The 23,182-nt window shown below is 47.8% G+C and overlaps 1 protein-coding gene across 3 annotated transcripts in view; it reads left to right on the forward strand.

Annotated features, from left to right (window-relative positions):
* The first annotated feature begins 447 nt into the window (after positions 1 to 447).
* Positions 448 to 23,182, forward strand: part of GRK3 (G protein-coupled receptor kinase 3) — a 73,418-nt gene continuing 50,683 nt past the window's right edge. For 2 of the 3 annotated variants that reach the window (XM_054844245.1, XM_054844248.1), the window contains exons 1-2: positions 448 to 936; positions 18,043 to 18,119. In XM_054844245.1, coding sequence (XP_054700220.1) covers positions 824 to 936; positions 18,043 to 18,119 — 190 coding nt within the window. In that variant the 5' untranslated portion in view covers positions 448 to 823. The remainder of the gene's footprint in view (positions 937 to 18,042; positions 18,120 to 23,182) is intronic. The other variant, XM_054844246.1, reaches the window with a different exon arrangement.

Consider the following 23,182-nt stretch of genomic DNA (forward strand, 5'->3'; position numbering starts at 1 on the left):
GGTTGCTTAAGTCCTGTAACCCCACAGGGCCAGGGGCTTTGCTCTCTGCCCCCCGCCCCCGGCAGCCGCCCCCGGCCTCCCCCCGCTTCCCCGGGGCCAGCGGCTCAGCTGCGGCGGGGGGGGCCGATGCGGCCGGGACACGGGAGCCCCGAGGGGCCGTGCGGACCCCGGCGGCGGACGCCCCCTCCCCAGGCTCCCGGCGGGGGTCCCCGGCAGGTCCCCACGCTTCGGCAGCCGTCGCGGAATCCAGGTCCGGATTTTTGCAGGCGCCGCCGCGCCGCAGCCCCTAACGCCGCCGGGCAGCCCCTGCGGCCGCGCCGCCCGCCCATGGCCGCCGAGCCCCGCGGGCGCACTCGGACCTGCCCGCCCGGCGCCGCGGGGGCCGCGTAGGCTGCCAGCCGCGGGGGCCGCGCCGGGCTGCGCCGCCGCCATGGGCCCGGCGGGGGCTGACGGGCGCTGAGGAGCTGCGCGGGCGGGGGGCGCTGCGGCCCGGCCCGGCCCGGCCCGGCGGGGGCGGCGCACGGCCGGGGGCGGTTTTCCCGCCCGCCCGCCGCGGCGGCCGCGGGCTGAGGGCGCGCAGGGCCGGCGGCGAGCCCCGGGCGCTGAGGGCGGGGAGGCGGCCGCTGCCCCCCCCCGCGCTCTCACACACGCACACGCGCACCCGGGAGGCGCTCGGCGGCACCGGCGGAGGGGGAGCCGCCGCTGCCGCCGCCGTCCGCCTCGCCCGCCCGCCCGCCGCCAACACCACCACCACCCCCCCCGCCTCGGGGGCGGCTGCCCCCGGCGGAGCCTCCATCTGCAGCCCGGCGGCGGGAGCGGGAACATGGCGGACCTGGAGGCGGTGCTGGCCGATGTCAGCTACCTGATGGCGATGGAGAAGAGCAAGAGCACCCCGGCGGCCAGGGCCAGCAAGAAGATCACCCTGCCCGAGCCCAGGTACCGCTCGCCCCGGGCCCGCGGGGCCCCGGGAGCCCCTGCCCGGCCCCGGCCCCCTGCCCGGCGGCCTCCCCGCTCCCTGTCCCCCCCCCCCTCTCCGCGCCGGCACCGCGGTGCCGAACATAACGGTCTGGTGGCGGCGGCCCTCCCGCCCTGCCCGGGCACCCCGCGGCCTCCGGCCGGTGCGGCGGCTCGGGGCGGGTTGGCGGCGCAGCGCCCGGGTTTGCGGCCGGAGCCGGTGGCGTGGTCGGGTTGGACGCGTTTATTTGAAACAACTTCTGCAGGCGTTTCTCGGTAGGTAAAGGTGTGGAGAAGCCCGCTTCTCCCGGGAGGAAAAAACCACCCCACGGTTCGGGTGTTTATTTGGTGCTAAACTTGATGCTTCATCCAGCGGGTGAGAAATTCTTGACCTGGTGAGCTAAATAAAATGGTAAACCCAAAGCGAATCATTCTCACTGTCTTATTCTGCAGAGCTATTTTTTTATTATTATTTTTTTTTTTGTGGTGATGCTTCATGAGGTTTGACAACGGAGCAGGGAGATGCGGGGAGGGAGGACAGACCTGGGCGAGAGGTCGCTCTTAGCAGGCGGCTCACGGAGCAGAGGTGGTGTACGGCAATGAACTAGCGCAGGTCTCGGTCTCGCCACCCGCTCCACGGCTGTGGGCTTCCATAGGTCTCACCGGGTGAGCGGACGGGTGCCTTGACAGGGCTGAAGTCATTTTCTTGGGGTTTGGTGGTAAAAGCAGCTTTACTTCTGAATGAGAGTCCTTGGTTATGCGTGTGTTACAAAATCACCTGAGCATCGCTTACTTATTTATTGCTGAAATTGAAAGTAAGCTTTCCCTCTCTTTCACTGCTCCGTGTATACGTATTTAAAACAAAGATTTAACCAGCAAACAGAATACTGCAACAGAAAAGACGTAAAGCAAAATTGCCTGCAAAACGTGTAGGCAGTTTGGAAGCCTGCTGGTGGCCTAGCCTAGCTGGCTGCCGCGAGCGAGCGATGGCTGAAGCCCGCTTCTCACTTGTTCGCTCGGCTTTCTGCCTCTGTGCTTGAATTCTGGGTAGCGCAGTGAGGCTGCAGAGCAGGGGGAGGCGAGGGGCAGGGGGTGCCCAGCGCGCGTTGATCCCCTTGCAGAGGCGGTGAAGCCTCAGATAAGGAAGTTTGGCAGTCGTTTTTAAGGTCCAGTTGAGGATGGTTTGCTGGACAGATGAAGGTGCCTGTTTTTTCTCCTGGTACGTGTAAATGCTTATAAAAATAATATCCGTAAAATTAAGCCTGCACCGTTAACCTGAGGTACAGTGTGCTTTACTGGGGGTGCTGGTAGCTTTACATTTATCAGTGGTTTGGTTACGTCTCAGCGTCAGTGATGTGCAGCGGCGCTGCTCCCTGTGTGCGACAGGGACGCGACCCCTCGGGGAGGTGAAAGGGGGGGTGCGGAGGGTGCGCAGGGGAGGAGTGCCTCCAACGCCGTGAGAAACAGCAGCACCCTTGGTGCTCGTGGGGAGGCTCGAACGCTGCTGCCTGGACCGACATCCCCTCGTGCAAAGCGCGGCGCAGGCTGGTAGCGCAGCACGAGGCCTGAAGAACCTGCGGTGTGCTGCTCTCCTTTGCCAGGATTTGCATTTTGTCGATGTTTGGTGCTTTCCCTGGGCTCGGAGGGATGGTTCACCTGCGTTCGGCTCCGCAGGGTGGGAAACGGCAGCCAGGTGCAAGAGGAAGTTTTGCAGAGCAGGAGGAAAGGTGAAGGGTTAGGTGGCTGAAATGCCTCGCTCCTAGAGCTGCATGTGGAAGAACCTGTTTGCAGATTACATGAAATATTAAAGGAAAAAGATTGTTTGCCCTCCCCCCCCCGGACTGTCATGCTCTGAAGAGGGTGAGGAGCCCGAAGCGAGGGAGAGGTTTGCAGCTATAAGCGGTGCCGGGGTGCCGTGGGACAGGGGATGTGTAAGACAGCTCAGCAGATGAATGAGAGGAAGCGTGGACATAAATGAGAACAGAGGCTTACCTAAGCCTGGGACCACAAACGGCTCTAGGTTGCTTGAAATGACTGAACTTCTCAGCTTCTAACTGAAAGCAGGGATTTCCTCATGCAGTAGGAAATTGTGACCGTTATTCTGGTGTCAGATGTCTTCGTGCTGGTTTCTGGTTGGGTTTTTTTTTGATCCCTCTCATTAAAACAGGCATGGTGTGTTGGCTATACTTAAACATTCTGTATCACTGTCAAAGTGATTCATTTAAAATTATATAAATCGGCTGGTTGAATGCAGGTTGATATAGTAACAGTAAAAAAAAATACAACACACAAAGTCCTCTCTTGTATGAGTTTGAAATCAAACAATTTTTCCGAATCTTTTTTTTTTTTTTTTTTTTTTTTAAATTTCTGCGTCTGTGTGAGAGCAGCCTCTCGGAGGAGCGTGAGCGCAGCTTTGTAACGCCGGGCTGTGAGCAGCCGTCCTGGCCGTCGCTGGGACAGATAGCGGGAAGGTCACTGGAATATCATCACATCCACGCTTGAAAATAAATGTCTCGGCCTTATTGCAACGCTCTTCTCGCAGGAATGTGTTGGGTGTCAGTTTATCTCTGGTGGGTGACCACTGCCCAGCGACGGCATCCTGTGCTGCTGCCGTTATCTCCCCAAGAAATATTACCAAGGCTTTACCCCCCCCCCCCCCCCCTTTCAATTTGTCTCTTTGCTGGAGCCTGGTACACCTGTAGGCATGGTTTTATCTGTCTGAGATAAGACTGATACTAAATGAAGTCAAGGAGTTTACTGTAATGCAAATTTGAGGGGGCTTCCTGTTTACAAGGAAATAGCTGTAGTGCAGGCAGAATAAATTCCAAGGCTGCAGGCCAAGGCTTAGCAGCAAATAAACTACGAGGGTGAAGAGTTTATTGGCCGTGGGGCTGATTATTGCTGAGTTTAAGTGAAGCATCCTCAGACTGTTTTTGTACTGAAATCGTTCAATATCACAGTTTGGGAAGAAAGAGGACCGAAAAGGCTAATGAGACAAGAGTGCCTAAGGAAGAGGCTTAGTGCGTTGTTGTTTGTTTTTTTTTAAACCACCAAAACAAAACAACCCTTTTTCCATCCTCTGTCATTTGCTTTTCCTTCCTTTCTGCCGTTTCCTCCTTTCGTTCCTAACGGCCTTGTCAAGAACTGGGAAAGCTGCGATATCTTTTAGTTTTACGTTGTTTCTTAAAAGCCTGTTTTGCGGGTGGATTCGCATGGCTGGACAGGAGGGCTGTCACAGGCAGAATGACCTCCAGAAATAGGACCTGAAATGGAAAAGACGACATACATATTGAAATAGGAGCAAATATGAAACCTTAATCTTTTTCTATGGAGTTACGGTGAAATATTTTAAGTTTGGGGGGGAAAGGAGTAAATAAACTGCGCTCTTTAATTTTTTTAGGCTATTCAGCAGACTTCTGAAGTTTTGCCCTTTTCCATGTAAATTTTAGATTTCCCTTATTTTGGTCAAAGCGAGTGGAAGAACTCTATTTTTATTTGCCAGCAGCTTCTTCTGTGTTTGAATCAAGGATTTGCATAATCTCAAGTTGAGAAAAAAATACTCCAAGCAATCAGGTAACTGGAATGGCAGAGGGTGCAGGGCTTGCCGATGGCTTGTGTACCGCCCCGCCGTCCTGGCCAGGAAAGTTAACGTTAAAGCTTCCTTGCTATAAACATCACGTAAGCTTAGGGTGCTTTTGGTGTGCAAATACCAAGGGCATGGTAACAAAACATAGCGTGCGCCTGTCCAGGCTTCGCTCCTGCTTCTCTTGCTGCAGTTGCAGATGTTTCTCATCTCATCTTTCCTTTTCTAACCTGCTTATTTCAGTGATTCCCTCTCTTCCAAGCTAATTCTTATTTTTCTCCCAACTTTTCCCTTTGGTCTCCTCACTTCCTCTGAATCCTACCCCTCTGGGGAGAAAAAAAGGCATGTTTCAGTCACTTTTTTCTTAAAAATCACGCTTTTAACATGACATTTTTCCTCACTTATCATCCCATCTTCCCTTTACCTGGAGAGGCGAAGACTAACGCACCGGTACCCAGCTGCCTCTCGCCGGGGCAGTTTAGCCTGTGGTATGCTCTTTGCTTTCTTACCTCGTGTTCAAACTAACTTGTTTAAAACCCTAACTGAAGTTCGTTGGATGCACAGCGGTTGCTTTTCCTTTCCCAGTTCCATCCTGAGCTATTTGTGATTTACTTTCTTCCTCTGACAGCGCTGAATATTGGCAAAACCCAGATGACGTCTCCCGCTAGGAGCTGAGCACCATTCCTCTATCCTGTATTGCTTCTGCTTTTTCAATTTTATTCTCTTGGCGTTACTGTACTCTTTCTCTGAATTTCAGTTGTTTCTTTGATGTGTCCTCCAGCGTGTTCTTGTACCTCTTGAAACTTGTGTAACATCTCTAAGTTACAGGCTAAAACTCCTCCATCTCTCTGCTGTCAGTCTCGGTTACTTTGACGGTATTTTCTCTGGCTTTCTGTAATGCCGCCTTGTTGTGGTTATTCCTTTAGAGTGCTGTCTCTAAGAAAATTTTCCTGATGATTGTGCACGTGATTTTCATATTTGTTGCTGTTGCTCATCCCTTTGCATCTTTCTAGGTGGTGCTTTGTTGCTTCGAGCGTACTGTTCGGTTTTGGGCTTCTGCGGGTGGCACTTAACTCGCCGAATGTCTCTTGCTCGATGTCAGGATGCTGGAAACTGCCGCAGCTGGCTGGTGCTGCCTGCCTGAGGTCCGCGCTGTTCGTTGCCATCAGGTCTATGAAACTCCTCCCGAATCCCTCATGAAACCACTCTTTTATTACCAACGCCTTTTTGTGGCGTTGGTCCGCGGTACAGCGGGGTCTAACAGGGTCTCGTCAGGGATGTGAGCACCAAAACCCCGCTTTACGTGCGGTTTGTTTAGAGAATGTAGTGGCTCCAGGAAGCCTTGTGCTGTATTATGCTTCTTCCTCATTATCTGAATGCAAATGGTAGAAATCTTCAAAGTACTGTTTTCCTGTTTTCAGAAAAAAAAAAAAAAAAACCAAGTAGACCCAGATTTTGCAAAGGTTTATGCATTTACTGGGCTCTGCCCAGAAATGGTGCCAATGAGTGCAAAATTAAATAGGAGATGGTATGGAGGATTAAGGATCTAATAGTTAATTCGGATGAATTTGTGTCACGGTAACTTTAGCCCTGTAAGGCGGTGGTACTTTATTGAAGCTTGTTCCATCTGCTTGTAGCAATAATGACTGTTAATTATTTTAGTAGAACTTCTTAAGCTTGGCTGTCTAAAATTTCAAAACAGTTTAGGTTTTTGTTTGACATTTACAATTTTTTTCAGCGTCAAGCAGGATTGTTTCTTGGTATTTTTATACCATTTCCAGTACTTACTAAAAATTGACTTGAAAAAATTGAAGTAAGAAATTAAAACCAGCATGCAGGACACTTGAACTGTTCAAAGCGGTTTCATCGACATGTAATTTGTGAAACTATGGCAGGAAAGAGGATTCTAAATGAAATGGTTTTACAAACTAATTTATTATTTTGCAGCTGTACTATTTCCCACTGTTTGAGCTGAATGTTTAAGCAAAGAGTAAGGGAGGTAAAGCTTGGTGGGAGCTAACGATGGCTGCATGGGTGCTGTACACCAGGGAGGTGTTCCGAGAACGATGGTAAGTGCTGTGAGTAAACCTGAAGTAGGTGTGTGTCGGAGGCAGCGGGGTGCATTAGTGCGTTCCAAGGTCAGAGTGTCCCCGTTAAACAGAGCATCTCGTAATTCACCCGGCACTTTGCTGAAGCAGGTAGTAACCTGCTTGAACGGCTGCTTCCACCTTGCTGTGCTTCCCAAAGCATTGCTGTCTAGTTGGTGAAACTGGTGTTTCTGAGACGGTGAACCTGTTCTCGTTTCAGTGAGATAGCAGATCGTCTGCCCGCTTCTCAAGTGCTAAAATCACGGTGAGAGTGCTGCTGAGGCACCTGAGCTTGCCTCTTGTCCCGTGCCCCCCAGCCATAGTGCCGCTCGGCGGGAGATCCAGGGAGCAGCGGCAGCCCGTGTCCTAGACTATCCCTCTACTTTTTATTTCCTCATTTAAAGTATTACATCATTATTGCCAACGATGCTGGAGAAAGCCGTTGTTCATTTAGTTGAGTGCAATTCGTAGCAATGTGTATTTTTCATGTTCAGGAATGATGCAGGTCATAGCACGTGTATTTTTACATGTTCAGGAATGATGAAGTGTGTAGACTGAAGCTTATCTTATATATTTCGTTGCTTGGGTGAAAAGGCGTGCTTGGACATTCATATGGTAACTGTTCGAGGAGGGGAGAAAGCTTGGTTTTTGCTGAAGTAGCATTACAAGAAAGACTGAACTTTTGTGTGTTTATTGTTGGATAGCTTAGTCCTGCTCAGGGTGAGCGTAGATGACAGAGCACTTAAAAACTCAGCTTTGTTTAGAAATTCAGCCTCCTAACTTTGCTGTCAGTAGAAGTGTTGGTGAGAAGGTAGTAAAAAGATAGCTTTCTCCAAATAGTTTAGTATATGGAAAGCTAGGGCTGCGAACAAAGTGGAGTTGCTTTTTATCTCAGGTTAGCTTTGTGCTGCGGTACTTAGTGCGTGCTTCAGGCTGGAGATGGGCTGTCGGCGTAGGAGCCGTATGGGAGGGCTGCCGGTGCTGCGCCCCACCGGTTGGGCGTTCTCTCCCTTGGGAATTCAGGTCATTACTTGCTGTAACTGCCGTGTCCGATACCTTAACGAAAGACGGGCCTGCACAGAAGCGCGTGGGAAGACGACGGTCCCGTCGCAAAGCTCTTGCAGCTTTAGCAGACAAGACACGGGGGTCTGGATGAAGGGCGCTGTTGTTGCCTGCGTTGTACAGGTCGGGAGCCAAGCCGATGAGGAAATCAATGATGTACCTTTGACACGTGGGACGTTTGGCAGATGCGGGAGTTGGAGCTGGATTTTCACGGCTTCGGAGCAGCAGTGGAAGCCCTAGACTGAGCTCCCGAGCAGCCGTTACTTGGGGCGTCTCTGGGCACAGGAGAGGGAGATGTGGCCTCGGGGGAGATGCTCCGATTAGCTCTCCTGTGGGGATGCGCTAAGGCTGGAGCTTACGTTTTGAAACACAGACCTTCCCTTGGGCATCATTACCTTAATTAAGAGAAAAGGTAAATGAGGGTGATCTGGGAAGAGATCAGTGTGCAGTCTTCTGTTACTGTGCTAAATCCAGAGGGATGTTTCTGGGGGGTCAGGCGCTGTGCGTTACAGGTGCAAGGAGCACGCCTGGTGTTCCTGGTGGGAGGTATGTATGGGCAGATGTGTCTTTGCAGGAAAATAATAAACCTTATAGCTACTGCTCCTTTTATAGGTACGATGGCTTTTCAGTGCCTGGACCTTCCCACGTGAAATGTTTCTAGCAGAACGCTAGAACTATAACATTAGGAAGTGAATGTATGCAACTTTGGTTTCTGTTCTGGTGAAATCATGTGGAATGGCCTGGTTTAATCTTCTTATCAATAATAGCTTTTTTTTTTTGTAATTAATAAAATTAGAAAAAAGCCTATCAGGAGCCGTCAGGTCTAGGTGCATAAACCAAATAACATAATTTAATTGAACTAAATTGATGTAAAAGCAGCATATTCTAGCTTTAGAAAATACAGCTGTTTTCCACTGAAAGAGCTTCACCCCATGCTCATTAGTTTCTCCAAGAAAATCATTCCAGTACTGAATAAACACCTACATAAATATGCCTTGCATAAATAAATACAAATTTCTGAGAGTGTCAGGAGAAACCGCTTCCATATAGAAACCCCCCAGTCCCCTTCCCGTGTGCCAGGAATTTGTCCTGTCAGCATGTGTCGTGTCCTATTGAGAAAGGAACTGGGGAGAGGGCAGATTTCTCGGGATCTGGCAGGGCTGTGCAAATCAAAGCCTTCATTAAACGCCAACAGAAATTCAGTCCAGCTGATGCAGCGTGTTTGCGATACGCCGCACCGGACAAGCACCAGCTGCACTTCGCCGCAGCCTTGGGGGACTCCGCGGGGACGCGCGTTGCAGAACGGAGCTGGGGACGGACGGATGCTCGTCACCCACCAGGACTTGCTACCTCTGCGTAAGGTGCAGAGGAGAAAGGAGCTCCCAGGAGCTTCCGCATCCTCCCAGAAAATGAAAAAGCACTGGGGAACCCAATAAAATACTCGGTGCTTCAAACCTTAGAGGAAGATGCCCTTCTCCCAAGGGTCTGAGCGCAGAATGCGGCTCTGCAGATGCTGCTTGGCTGCTATCCTCTTTATTGCGTTGCTGTCTTAATTTCAGAAGGGAAAGCAAGCTCTGTGAAATACGTATCTCGGTTAAACTGAACCGGAGCGGTGGTGCACAAGGCGGGCTTCGCCAGGGGCAGAACCGGTCAGGAAGGAGTTCGGTTCGGGTGGCACTGGTTTGCTGGCTGCGCTTTAGGGTTCGGCTTTCCTGGCCTTGATTCCCAGCCCTCGGTGGGCTGCAAGGATCGCCGCGGTATTGCCTCGGAGACTTCCCTTTCTGAGCCTTCTCCTCGTTTGCTGTTTTTCTTAAGTCTCCAGCCTGGCTTCCCCGTGTCTTCCCCATCATGTTCTGTTCATTTTCGCATTAAGTGGTTTTGTACATCAGTCCTCTGGTTTTTTTTAAATTTTATTTTATTTTTTCACCCCAGATTTTCCCAATCTTCTTTCCAAATTGTCCTAGTGATCACTTTGTTCACATCTCCCTTACTTATGGGACCTTAAAATAACTGCCAGGTTAAAACGCACAATGAGGAGCAAAAGATCACTTCTTTTTTTTTTTGTGTTTTGCTTTAGGAGAATCGCTGCTGCGGTGTTTGGGACGCAAGGCTCTGGAGGGACGCTTGCCTGTTCAGAGAGGGGAGAGAAAAATACAGGAACATTTCTGTTAGTTTTACCTTGTTTAAATGAATTCTGAGAAGATCGGGTTCTTAGGCCAAATATTTCTTAATAGTTTTCACTTTTGATGAATTTTGCATTGCTAAACCTTTTAAATGCACTTTTCATAAAGGGGGGAAGAAAAAAAAAGAATTGGCTGGAACGGCCGTGTGCCGTTCTGCCATTGCTTTGAATTGTACTTGTTGACCCTGTCATGCTTTCGGTTCAAAGGCCTTTGGGGCAGGATCTTTGGTCCAATTTTAGCGACTTTATGATGGATTTGGACAGTGCAAATAAACATTTAAGTCTCTGTAAAATTGCATCCTGAGACTATAAATGAATAAATAAATCACAAGCGAATGTAGTGTGTTTCAGTCGATGTTGGCTGTAGTTCTTGGTAGCTCAGTTAATGTTTATACTTGCATGCTACTTTTAAAGAAAGTTCTAAACATTTTATAGATCTGGAAAGATTAAAAAGAATTGGCATGCCTTCAGTAATTTTGTATTTGTTTAAAAAAAAACCCAACATTATGATTGACAAATGACTTAATTGCAGTAGGAGCGAGGAGCTGTGATTTTTCTCCAATTTCTTTCTTGTAGTTTCTCAGTAGCAGCGTTCTGGTGGAAGGGCAAGTCCTTGACATTACAATTCAGTGTAATTATTCCTGAAAAATTCATGTACTTAGAAGCTTTCATATTAGTTTCAGATTTCAGCAATGATAATGCAAATGATCTTCAAGGAACATGAGGACAGCGCGTATTTTGAAATCGTAGCTACTGCTTTTGGCTCCCTTGTTGTAAACTTTCTCCGTGAATATACTTTGCATAAGCGAAGCCGCTGCGTCTCCCGGATGAGATACACGTGCCGGAGGGGGTTGTGGGAAAGTGCTGCTGAGCTTTAATCCTTTCCATCGCAACCGGGGCTCTTGGGTGGAACCTGCTGTTAATCATCCCTGACAATTAGAAGAGCGTTAGTTCGCTGCAGCGCGGTAACTTGGCAGTGGGCTTAGCATAAACTTTAGAGGGTGTGCAAAGACAGAAAATGGGGGTAAAAGGGGAAACTTGGGATAGACAACGGCAGAGCCCTGTCCTTGTCCTGTGTGACGTCCCGGGTCAGGAAGGTTTGCTTTCACTCGCTGCTATTTTATTCGTCAGCTGGTGAGACCAAGAGTAGGGCGAGCGTGTGCACTAATTAATGTAGCACCAATGTTCACTTTTATTTCTCTGTTAAACCACGAAGTCAGTTGGATATTGCATTGCTGTCGGGGGCAGTCTGGTAAGAGGATGTTCAAAAGTAAAAGAGAAAAAGGAACGTATTTTTTTCCCATGATATTTCATTGTTGTCCAAAAATGTTTTTTCACAGTCTTCTAACTATTTGTTTCCTTCTTCCAATATGGAATTTTGCAGGTAACAGGTAAATAGATCAGATTAGATGGTCTAGCGGTCCTTTCTGGCTTTATATGCTGGGAATTTACTTCACCCCATTAATTGCTTGCACAACAGTTGCAATGTGTAAAATAACCTTTTACAGCGTCTGAGGACAAAATAATTTGGAGAAGTATTAACTTCTGCTGAACTCTGAACTGGGTACAAGTCTGAGAGGAAGCAAAATGAAATGGAGTGAATGGTTTTTAGTATGTTCACCATTTTTTACCTCCTATATAGGAGGGAAGCTAATTCTTTTTTCATCGGTTGCATTAAGTGTCTGCTCTTTGCTTTCACCCCCAAAGCGGAGCGCTGAGCTGAGCTGGGGGCCGTGATCCAGCGACTCATTGCCGTTACAATCCCGGTCAAGGGGAGGTTTCTGTTCAGTCGGGGAGGTACTTCATGCCGGTGATGAACATATTACAAGAAAATAACAACATCATTAGTAATCTGTCATGCAGATGTACTCTTTCTGTTGAGATGTTTCTCTCCTTCTCTCTGTCGTCTTCTGTTATGTGACTTGTTTTCCTTCCTACTCTGCAAAATCCCGGTAAAAACACTTTCAAAGAGAAACCTTATTACCAGTGACACAATGGCAGTATTATACTTCAGGCTTTCAGATTTTCTTCTCGTTTGAAATTGGGTCTAAGCAGGCTTAGTTATTTTCTGACTGCAGGCAAGCTCAGGTCTCTGTCGGCTTTGTGAGACTTCCCCGCGTCTGCGGGCTGCTGCGTTTGTGCAGAACGAGACGGCGAAGAAGAAAGTAGAGCTGAAAGCTGGATGGGATGGGGGCACGTGATAAATACGGTGCGGAAAGCAAGGTGAGAACAGGATGAGAGAGATTTGGAAAAGGGAAGTAGGGGTGGTACCAATGAAGGCAGAGGAGAAAGCAGACCACGATAAACAGGAGGTGACTGTCCAGCGCGGAAACGGGATGCTCGAAGGGCCGAGAGCGGGAGGGCGGTGAGGGGCAGCGTGGAGGTTGGCAGTCAAAGGCAGTGGGACGTCAGTTGCTGAATATCTAGCATTTTCTTGAAATAATTATCAGCATTTGAGTAGTTTTTGGATGTGCCAGGAGCCATGAGGAGCTTCATGTGCTGGATACAGATACAGATACAGACGTGGCAGAAGGATGGTGCCTGCTCTGATGACAAGGAGGAGGGAGAAAAGAAAAAGCTTTATTTTACAGACTGGGGGCCTGAGGCAGATAAGGTTTATGACTTGCCCAGTATGACACAGTAAATGTTGGTAGAGTTAAATACTGAACTCTGCTCTCCTCAGGCTAGGCTCTGTAAAGCTGACATTTCATTCTCGTTTTGTTTTTCTGTTCTCCTTTTTTCTGTTTCAGCTTATAGATGGATGTATTAGTGAGTGTAAGTGCGCATTCTTAATGTAGGTATGATTCCTTAATGCTTGCAATAAGGCCAGACATTTTTTTTTTCAAGCTGTGGTGTGCATGTGTGCATCTGTACAATAGATAATATCCCGCAATCTGAACTCATATTGATTTATAAGAAAAAATGATGTGCTTTTATGATAAATAATTAAAAGCCTCTTTAAGATACAGTAGTAATAAGGCCAATAGTAAGTAGCTTCTTGATCTGTTGCCAATAGTAAGAGTATGTATACGTATACATACCATCGCATCTTTCTTTACCCTTTCCATTTGCTAGATGCGAGATGCTTTCAAAAGAACTCCTGCATAATTTAGTATAACAAACCTGCGGGGACAAAATCCATGCATGTTAGAAATTAATAGCAGAACTTTTAGGAAGTGTCAAAATGAATGCTGTTTATTTTATTCTCCTCCGTAACTTCTAGTTTCTGCATACTCCTGCATCTGCCGCGGTCGTGCCCCCGGCTGCCTGTGCTGGCTGGGGCTGCCCGATGGCTCCGGTGGCCGTCCTGCGGGCCGTGCGGTTGCAGATACTGTCACACACCCAGCGGAAGTTGAATTTCTTCTGATAGGTATGCTTTTCCTCGGAGTCACAGAATATTACTGACGTGTTGGAGGGGGGCAGCAGGAGTAGCTGTTGCTGTCGGCACTGGCGCGTGGCTGTGGCTGCAGCCGAGGACGGACCCTGCCTGGGGGTGAGCTCCCTCTCTAAGGGTTTCCTGCTGCTGCTGCAGCTTGCCTGAGAGGGGGCATTGTGGGTGAGAGGTGCTCTTGCCGTACACGTGTCCTTTTCTGCGTTAAAAAGAACATCGTGTGTTTTCTTCTTAGTTTTTCAGAAGGCGGGTTTTCAAGCAGACGTTTCCCGCCCGTACCGACCTTGGCACCGCGGCTGTCTGTTGTCTGTGTCCTGCCAGACTGCATGCCACCATGCGTGCTTGTAGGCAGTGAAAGCTTCTTAATCGCAGAATTTATTTTAACCTTGAAGGTTGCTTTTCAGTGGATTTCTTTGATCCAGTCTGAGAGAGCAGCGTGCTGGCTAGAGTAGCAAGAGCTTCAAGATGCAGCTCAAAGCTCCTTTTAACAGATTCTTCAGCTCACGCCTGTAATAAAGCCCCTTTTCTGGGGAGGTGGAGGAGCTGACCAGGTTAGAGCGACCTGTGCTGTTCACAAAGTTCGTAGTTTGCTGACGATGCCGATAGTCATCTCTCCGTGGGCTCCTGGGCAGGCAGCGTGCTGAGCGGCCTCACAAGCCCGGTCTTTTCGTTCAGCTCTGTCTTTAAGGGCAGCTTCTCCCGTGGGGCTGCAAGAGCTGAGCCCGCTGAGCACCCGCACCCATGCTGCGGCACCCTGCTGCGCGCAGCCCTCGGCATCGGCACGAGGCACCGCGTGGGTACCGTTGGCATTGCCAGGGATCGAGATGCTCCTTCTGTTTGTGATAAAAAAAATCGCCCAAAACTTCTCGACTGTCTCACCCACCGCTACGTTAGTTCCCTCTGGCCGACCTCGGCGCGGGTGCTGCCGTGCCCCTGGTCACGGGGCAAAGGGCTGCACTGTGCTCCCAGGCACCTGCTTAAATTTGGCCCCGGTTAAACCAGCAAAGAGGTATCCAGAGTCCAAACTGCAATTCTTAGGAAATTTTAAGCCTGACTTTTTTGATTTCCCTGTTGTTTCCCTGTCCTGTTATTTCAGTTGACTTGTGGACAGCAAACTGAATGTTTCTGAAATTTTTGTTGTTTGCTGTTTTCTTCCTCTCTGAAGTAAAAAATACATGGACAAAAGGTTTTGCTACAGTACAGTCGGATATGCTTTTGTTTCTGAAGTCTCCCTGGATTTCATTTTTAGCCAGCTTTTGTTTTCTGCTTATTTGGAGTGTTGCTGTTAAGGTAGACCATGCTGTGAACTGAGCTGAACTTATGCAAAAAGTCCGCTTCTCGCATTAGCGCGTTGTTTGTGCTGAAAGCAAATTGGGATATGGAAAACTTTTCAGAAATGGCTACTTTTCTGTGAAATGAAGCTTTTAATCCCACGTTGCTTACATGGAGGGCAAGTAATGATTCAGTATCCGATTGCAGAGAGAGAACCTTCCTTCCTGTTTGTGGGATGTGCTAGGCTCCAGGCTGAGGTGTTCCATCCTTCTGAAGGATATACGGACTCTGCTTCGTGTCTTTTGAACTCAGTAGGATTTCTACCTTTAACTTCCGCGTGAGAACTAGAAGGTGATTATTCTGGGTAGTGATCATCCACTACGTGCAATTTATTCCTATTTGTTCATATGGATAAGGAGGAATGTTTGTAAAGGGGTGAAAGTCTGTTGTTTAGAAGCTGGAATGCAGTGTGGACTCCTGCAGCCTGTGATCATTGTACAGATTTGTTCAGATTCTGTAGCTGCCAAAGCGTTTTGTTCCCTTGACGTGTTACCCATCAGACCAGAAGTACTAGATGTCAAGGGAGAGGAGGAGAAGCGCTGGAGAGATTTGTTCGTTACACAATCAGAGTGTTTTCCTGGACGCTTCAGTCATACGTTAAATTTTTCATTATCTTCTCCCATTGTCTAGACTAAGATATGTTTATGTAATTTCTTGCAGTGCACTTGTTCGAGCAGAGGAAAGCTTTCCTGATGTCATTATTATTATTAAAAAGGCTTATTATGTTACTAACGGTCTAGCGGGCAGTGGGAACGGGGCATTGCCGAAGGGAGCTCCGAGCGCAGGTGCTGTGATGGGCTCGGGCCATCCAGGGGGAGGGGGACGTTTGTGCTCCTTGGTGATGCCCACCGGGTTCTTCTACAAGCAGTCCTCCTCTAAGCATGGAAGGGTGCGCTTGGGAGAAGAGGGATGCGGAGGGAAGGAGCCCGCGGGCGGGCAGGGCTCTCCTAGCCCTTCCTGGGCTGATGGTGGCCGCGCACCCCTGGCCGTGCCCGGTCCTGCCGTACGGCTTCTGCTGCCCGTGCTCGCCGGTACGGGATGGTGCCGGTCTGACTGGAGGTGTTTTGCCATCGATGTGCTGACGGTTTATGGATTTAAGAGAACTATTAAGTTTTATGGTCACCATTTTCAACACGTTAAGTTAGGACGTGTGTTTTTTAAGATCTACCCATAGAAAAGGTGGCCAAATTGTGCAATTCTGTCAATTATATGACAAATTTTATTTTACTACCTTGCTTTTCCTGAGTACAGGACATGATCTCTATTTGCTGCTTCCTTTTCGTTTGAAATCAGTATTTGTTTAGGTTGTAAAAATACACAGAGAGTAGACCTAGTTTTTAATGAAAATAGAAAGACTAGCAAGTTCGCCACTGAATAATTTAGAGTCTGAAACCTGATTTACAACGTTTAGCCCTCCCAATTCTTGTTCAACTTGATGTGGTGGTTAGCCTCCAGAGTTCTTACTTGGGATCATAGTGTTCGTAGATCTATGTTCCACGTGGGGCTTTGAGATATACATAAAAACGATTAATAGAATAATTTCCTAGACTGGGGTTTAGGGCCTTTGAGTTAAATTTCTTGGCTTTTATTACAGACTTTTTTTTTCTGGTCAAGTCATTCAGACTTCATGCGTCAGGTCCTCGTTTGAGGAGGAGAGCAAATGCTTTCTACCCCAAAGATGATGGAGGAGATGTTTGTTAGCACCTGTGAGGTTTCTGAGGAGCGCTGGTGATGGGTCCTGGGGAGCACGTGCGAGGGGACGACGGTCTCACCCTGCGTGGGACCCAAAACTGCACAAGTACTTGTTAATGAAGAGGCTTTAGGGAAAAAAAAAAAAAGGATGAGAAATAACCGCAGAAAGCTGTTTTTACTTCTCTAGAAAATGTTAAAATTTGTCCATGAGAACCGACCTGCTCAGTTTTTTTTCCTGACACGGAGTAGTTCAGCACCCGCGTTTACAAGGACCGGGTGCTCAGCCTTACTTCTGCAGAAATGTGAGCGATATTTAACAGTCTGGTTTAGGGCATGAGTGCTTTGTACAGGGTGTTTCTGGTTATTCCTACAAAAATAAAGAGTATGTGTGAAAATATCAATTTTAAAATTGGAAATGGAAAAAGTCTAGTGGAATTTTGACTTAATACTATGACAATATAGTTGCTTTACTAAGGCACAGTACTGCTGGGCTACATCGATTTTAAAATTGATGTACTTGTATTGTTGCCCATATGAAATTTTTATAGGCATTATATTAAAATGAATATTGAGGTTACTTGACAAATAAAGGAAATCTTTATTAATGTGGTTTAAATGAGTGATTGTGACATTATAAATTAGGCAAAGTAGATGTTAAGTGCGCTGCAGCCAAGCTAGGGGCCTAATGGAGCTTATGTTGGCTCATTTTCCCAATGATGGATGGCGATTGCGGCGTTAACAGCCTGCTGTAGCTTTGATTGACTCGTGCGTTTATTTTCGAGCTAAAGCCTGCTGCAGGAACATAAGAGAGGAGGCGATGGGCAGAGCGTCCCCGGGACGTGCCGTGCCCCCCCAGGGCTCAGCTCGCCCGAGGCAGGGCCAGCCCGGGGCTCCAGCCCACGCTGCCTTGCCTGCTGCTGCCTGCAGTCCGTTTCTCTGCTTTTGAGGAAAAACACCCAGCGTTTGGTGCTCCAGCTCCCACTGCCGGCCCCGCGCTACCCTTCCGTTCAACCCGCGAGTACCTAACTGGGATAAAAACCTGGGAGCCCTCCTTTGAACTCTTGTGCTCTGTAGCGGCGTACAGGAAGGGAGATGTCTGCAATCGCTGATGGCTTTTTTATTTCCCCCCCAATCTACGCTCAGTTGCGGCATTTTCGAACCTTACTAGATACGTATAGGTTCTCGAAGGGGAATTCTAGCTGTGTGGTGCAGGCTGTTGATACGTTAAGCTTGAAATGTAAAAGTTATGTCTCTTCTACACTGAATAAGTACTAATATTACTAATATTCTACACTGGAGAGTATTAATATATACAGTGGGGAAAAGTGACTTTTCTTGTGTACCTCAAACTCCAAGAATGTTAAAAAAAACCAACAAACCTTAAAAATCACAGTACTGAGACTGCAAGGCTAATTTGAGGCTACGAAGGTGATGTCTGGAAAGGTACTCATAGGCGAAGACTGAATTTCCATAAAATAATTTGCTGTGTCGAATTCCGTGAATTCGACAGCCTCTGTGCGTCGGTGACTGACGACAGGCGGTTGACGTTAGTGCCTGTGGTCCTGCGAACTCTCCTGGTCTTTGGGTAGAGCAGCAGGCTGCCTGCCGCCCTGCGGGTCGGTGCAGTGGGTGGGCAGTGGTACTGCGTTTTGCATGAGTCTTTCATCGATGTTGTTTTCTCCAAAGTACGTTAAAGATCTGGTTTAAAATAAGCCGTTTCAAGTAACTTCTTTCCCCCTTTTTTCTTGTCTTCTTTCAGTATCCGCAGTGTTATGCAGAAATACCTTGAGGAGAGGGGTGAATTAACCTTCGACAAGATCTTTCATCAGAAAATTGGTAAGTCATATTTCAATAAAACGTTACTCACATAAACATTTTTAAGACTGGCTTGCCTGCCACTTCTCTGTAATGGCTGCTGAAAAATCAGTGTTGTAGATAGTCTGAAGAGCACTGGGATATGGACAGGCCTTAGTAAAACAAAGGTCTTCAATAAAATGAAATGTTGTGAAAGGGAAGAAGATGAAGCAAGGCGATCTGTCAACTTAACTTCATGTTCTGGAAAACTACTGGAAAAATAATTAAATTATTTGGAAACATCGAGGAGAAAATTGTATTACTTGGTATGGGCTTGTCAGCAATATAATGTGTCACATCAGTTAAACTTTTTTTTTTTCTCTGCAGGGTAATAAGCCTTGTTGATAAGGGAGCAGTAGTAGAAAAGATACCATACGTGTTGTCTTGACGGTCTGACGTCATGTCCTTGCTAGGGACCTGGGGAAACGTGGGTGCACTGCTGTGTGCAGGGGCAGAGCTGTTGGGAGAATTGGCTTGAGGAACAGTTATCAGTGCTTCCGTGTGAACACGGAAGGATGTATCCAGGGAGCTTGCACAAGAGCGTCAGAGGTCAGTTACTGTGCAGCGTTTTAGTTAACAGTGTGAGTGCTGGGACGAAGAACCTCTGTATCCTGCTTGCATGATGAGAAAGACCGTAACCACGCCGAGGACAAGGACAGAACTACAATTACATATTACAAAAGATCTCCGTGAAGTAGAGGAGGGTAAAAAAAATGCAGTGCTGCTCGGTCAAAACAAGCAATGTCTTCTACACCCGGGCTGGAGTAATTACAGAAATACAGAGTGGAGAACTACTGATCAGGTAGACGTTTTTAGTTGACTTGGCTGCTATAGTGAGCCGTAGGCTGTGTCGTCTCAGCTAGATCACACGACTAAATATAAAATCAGGATTGCAGCCAGTGAGGCATGTGAAGTAATCCTCTTTTGGCAGAATATCGTGTCCATCCTGGCACTGGACTACAAAATATACATGGACTTGCTGGAAAAAGTCCAGGAAAGAGCAGTGGGAATGAGCAGACCTTACTTAGCAGTCTGCTAAATATGACCTACGGGGAAGTACTGAAATAGGGTGTTGTGTAGGCTATGGAAGAGAGAAGTGAGGTTCAACAGTCTTCAAAACCAGAAAGGTTGTTGCAGAAATGATGAGGTTAGTCAATTTTCCAGAGGCTTAACATGTGAATGAAAAAAAAAAAAAAAATCTGGATATGAATAAAACCATTTTAGTAGTGGGATGGGTCATAAAGCCGGGGAATGGATTTCACGAGGTGCTCGCGAAGTCTTTGTCCAGTAGATTTGAGGAGTGGGCTGGCGTACGCCTGCTGGGATAGTACAACTGCTCTTGTCCTGCAAAATGGGGACAAAACCACAGAACGGGCTGGGAAGACTCGAGGAGATCAGTGGGTCTGTTCCTGTCTGAAAGACAGAGACTGTAAGTAACAGCAGAAGCAAACACCCGAGAGCGAAGCGCCGCTGCGCCTTGTTTCCCGGGGAGGGGGGTGCGACGGGGGCACCTTTGGGCTGGGTGAGCTTTAGCTGGTGTCCCATCCCGGCTGGAGCAGAGGTGTCCAGCCTTCTGCTCCCCTGGGAACGTGCGGACAGTAGGTGTGAGAGTATTCTGGAGGTTTAAGTATTGCCAGGTTAAAATAAGTAGTGTTCTTGTATAGTACCGTAGATTGTCATTGATGGGTTTGATAGCTATGCGCAAAGAGGGGTGTGGAAACACCAGTCTAAAGTACGTCCTCATAGAAGTCTTGTGGAGCTTTCCATTGTGTTACGGTAATCGATGTATCTTAGTGCATAAAAATGGTGACTTTTTATTCTGGCCAAAAATGTCACACTGTAAATACATAGGTATGTTTGCTTGTGCCGACATCTCTCAGCGTGTGCTTCAGTTTAATGTCTGTGCTGAACCATGAATATTTTGCTATAGCGTGGCAGTTACAAAATAAGCGGAATTTTAAGCAACCAAACACAGGCTGACTTTAATTGTTTGTTTCCGTTTGGTGGCAATGAAATGAAGAAGTCTGGTGTGTTGGGTTTTTTTGGTCCTTAAAAAAATAAACAAACAGAACAGCTTATATGTAATGGATATTTCTATTTATGTAACTGAATACTTTTCATCAATAGTTGGTTCCAAAGAAGAGTGAAGAATGTTGCAGTTATTTTGGTAAGTTACAGCAGTTACAGTTTGGTAATGCAGCCTTGGAAGGATTGTATCTTTCTCTTTTTCCCTGTGTTGGTAGCCATCACACCTGGAATTTTAGAGCCCAGAGTTTCATTAACAGATTAGTTTCTCCCCCAGATCTTGAGATGCGTCATCCACAGATGTGCAGGGAGGTTTTCTGCTCCTCTCCCCTCGGTGCAGTCAGAGCAGTACTTGCCCGATGTTACCTGGAAATGAGAGGTCTTCTGTGACCACTTTGCTGGAGTTTCGGTTACTTCGGAAGCTGGTTTCTTCTGAGGAAGGATTTAGAATGGGAGAAAAAAAAGATTAAAGATGACTGTTTTTTAACAGAAGACTTTGCATTGCACTGGAAAATACTGTATTTCCTTACTGTGGTTGTTCATTTATATTTTATTACTTTCTTTGCCATTAAATTAGTTCTGTTTCTAGACGTTAGCATAATTGCTTGTAGTAAAAAGTACCGTCAATTTTAGGCAAGCATTTTGCAAAAGTTTGTGAAAATAAATATGGTGAGGTAATTAAAAACCTAGTCACCTTTTCACTCTCGTCGTTACCGCTCTGCGTGGCGGGGACATGGAGAGGCGGCAGCCGGGGCTGGGCCGGCGGTGCACGTCTGGGGCGGACGCCGAGGCGGCAGCTCCCACCCCGAGGAGCCCAAATCCGCGCGAGGCAGACGGGGCTCTGCTCAGGAGCTGGGGCTCTGCTGCTTCGTCCCCCTGCTGCTGGCTCTTCCTCTGCCTTCGCTGTCTCAGTTAGAGCTGTCTGGTATACAGTGCTTTATCCCCATATGCTAATTGTACAACTTACCAAGCTACCAGTTTTACCTTTGGCAAGCGCTGTAGATGAGGAGTGTTAGGCTTTTTTTTTTTTTTTTTTTTTTCCCTCCAGACCACAATTCTTTCTTACAGCTCCAGGCCACTGGTTTTTTTTTCTGTTTTTCAGTGTCATTCTTTCAAACGTAAAACCCAGGGCTTCGATCAGCTCTGTGCTGCGAGTCTTTCTGATGTTGTACGCGGGGTCATTCCTGTTGGATGTTTTCCCATGAGTACGTCTGTGGTGCTGGTCTTACCAGCTCCAAGTGTTTATCCGCAGTGAGCCCTTAGATCCTTTTAGGATCGGTGCTTTCTGGGTCCCACTGTAAAAGATCGGCCCAGATTCCCTCCCCGCCGCCACCCAGGTGTGCGACCCGCAGGGAATCCCGCGGCGGCTTGGGCTTGGAAACCAAAACCTTTCCCCTGCCTTTTAGGATCAAAATAAGAGCAGGAAACTCGGTCAGCGAGCAGCGTGGCAGCAGCCCTTCCGGGGATGAAAATGGCCTGGAGGCTTTGTAGCATTTGCATAAACAAGTGTCTGTCCTCTATTTACATCTTTGTCTTCACGAAGCAAATAGGCTGCTCTCATCTCTTGAAGATGGCACGACTGTTTGCAGGAGAGATGCTCCAGAATGATCATAAACTCTCTAAGAATCGCCTAATGAGTCAGAGGACATGAAGATAATAGAGCCACCCAGAAAACTGCTCTGGCAGCGCTTAATAGCCCAGCAGCCGGCTGTTCCCGCAGAAGCTGCTTCTTCCACAGCAGAAGCTTCACGGGGAAGTACAGCATGTCTCGAAGCGGAGTGCGTAACCACCTCTAGCTAGTTTTCTTTTTACCACATCCTGTTTGCTACAACACCAGATTACGCGTTTGCTTTAGAAAAAGAGACCTTTTCTGGTATCCCGCTATCTAGAATTTACATGTGGAATCCAGTTTGCTTCGCGACCGCGTCCAAACTGCACGTGGAGCTGCTCTCGCGCTGCAGGGTGGGCAACGAGCTGCTTGCGGGGGGCAGATGTGAAGCCAGCTGTGCTGTGCGTAGCTGCCGGGCGGATCGAGGTCTGCTGCAGCGAGTGTAACCGCCGAGCGTGAACGGGAGTGAATTCGGTCATAGTCCTACTTTAGGACAGGATTATCGGGGTTATTCAAGTCAAATGCTTTGGAGTAAACTTGTTGCCAGTTATAGTTCAGTGACTCTTATGTCTGACGCTGGACTTTCTGAGAAATTGCATCTGCCTGGTAGGCAGTGAATGAAGTTGGCTGAGAAATTCTGGGATGTGACGGTAAAGCATCCTACAGCATCCTGGCTTAGGTTCAGCCTTGGGTTCTCTGGTGGGACCTGGCAGTTTGGCTACACCCTTCTCAGTTTCTCATCTGTTACACAGAACCGTTGGGTTTGGGTTTTGGGGAAAGATGAGAACAGGACATATTTTAGCTGTTTTAGCAGCTGGTCATACTGCGATTTAAGCTTTTCACCTTGCCTAGTAACTAACTTGCCTTTTTTTTTTTTTCTTCCCTGAAGCTGCATCTAATTTTTGTTTTACTTTTTCAAAATTTAACACTTGTAAAAAGAACCAAGTAAAAAACCTTGTGGTTGACGTAACGAAGTTACAAACGCTTTTTTTCCTTTTTACCATCCACTTTTGTATAGTGAGGAATGATCTTTCTGGGGTGATTCATTTAGCTGTCTTTTATATCCTCTTAAATCAGCAGGCTCCACGTTGGAGGTCTTCCCAGCCGGGGCGAGCGTTTTGCCATCTGTATCGGTGCTGCTTCCTACACACACATGTCTGGTGAGGGGCTCTCGCGTCTTATCTGCTCCCTTTACTCTGCTCCAGCTAAGTATAGCTACTGTAGGTTCTGGTAGCTTTTTAGCTGAATTTCCAGAGCAGATGAGTTTGGTCTACTTTGTAGTTCCTTTTGCACAGCCAGCCTACAACTGTGGGGAGGAACTCTTCTGCCTCTGCAGCTAGAGGGAAAGGGGCTCCTCACCCTTCTGGCTGCTGTTTCCTCCAGCTTTGTCACTGATAACTTTCTGTTGAAA

Source organism: Grus americana, chromosome 16 (assembly GCF_028858705.1).
Source record: "Grus americana isolate bGruAme1 chromosome 16, bGruAme1.mat, whole genome shotgun sequence".
NCBI classification, from domain to species: Eukaryota; Metazoa; Chordata; class Aves; order Gruiformes; family Gruidae; genus Grus; species Grus americana.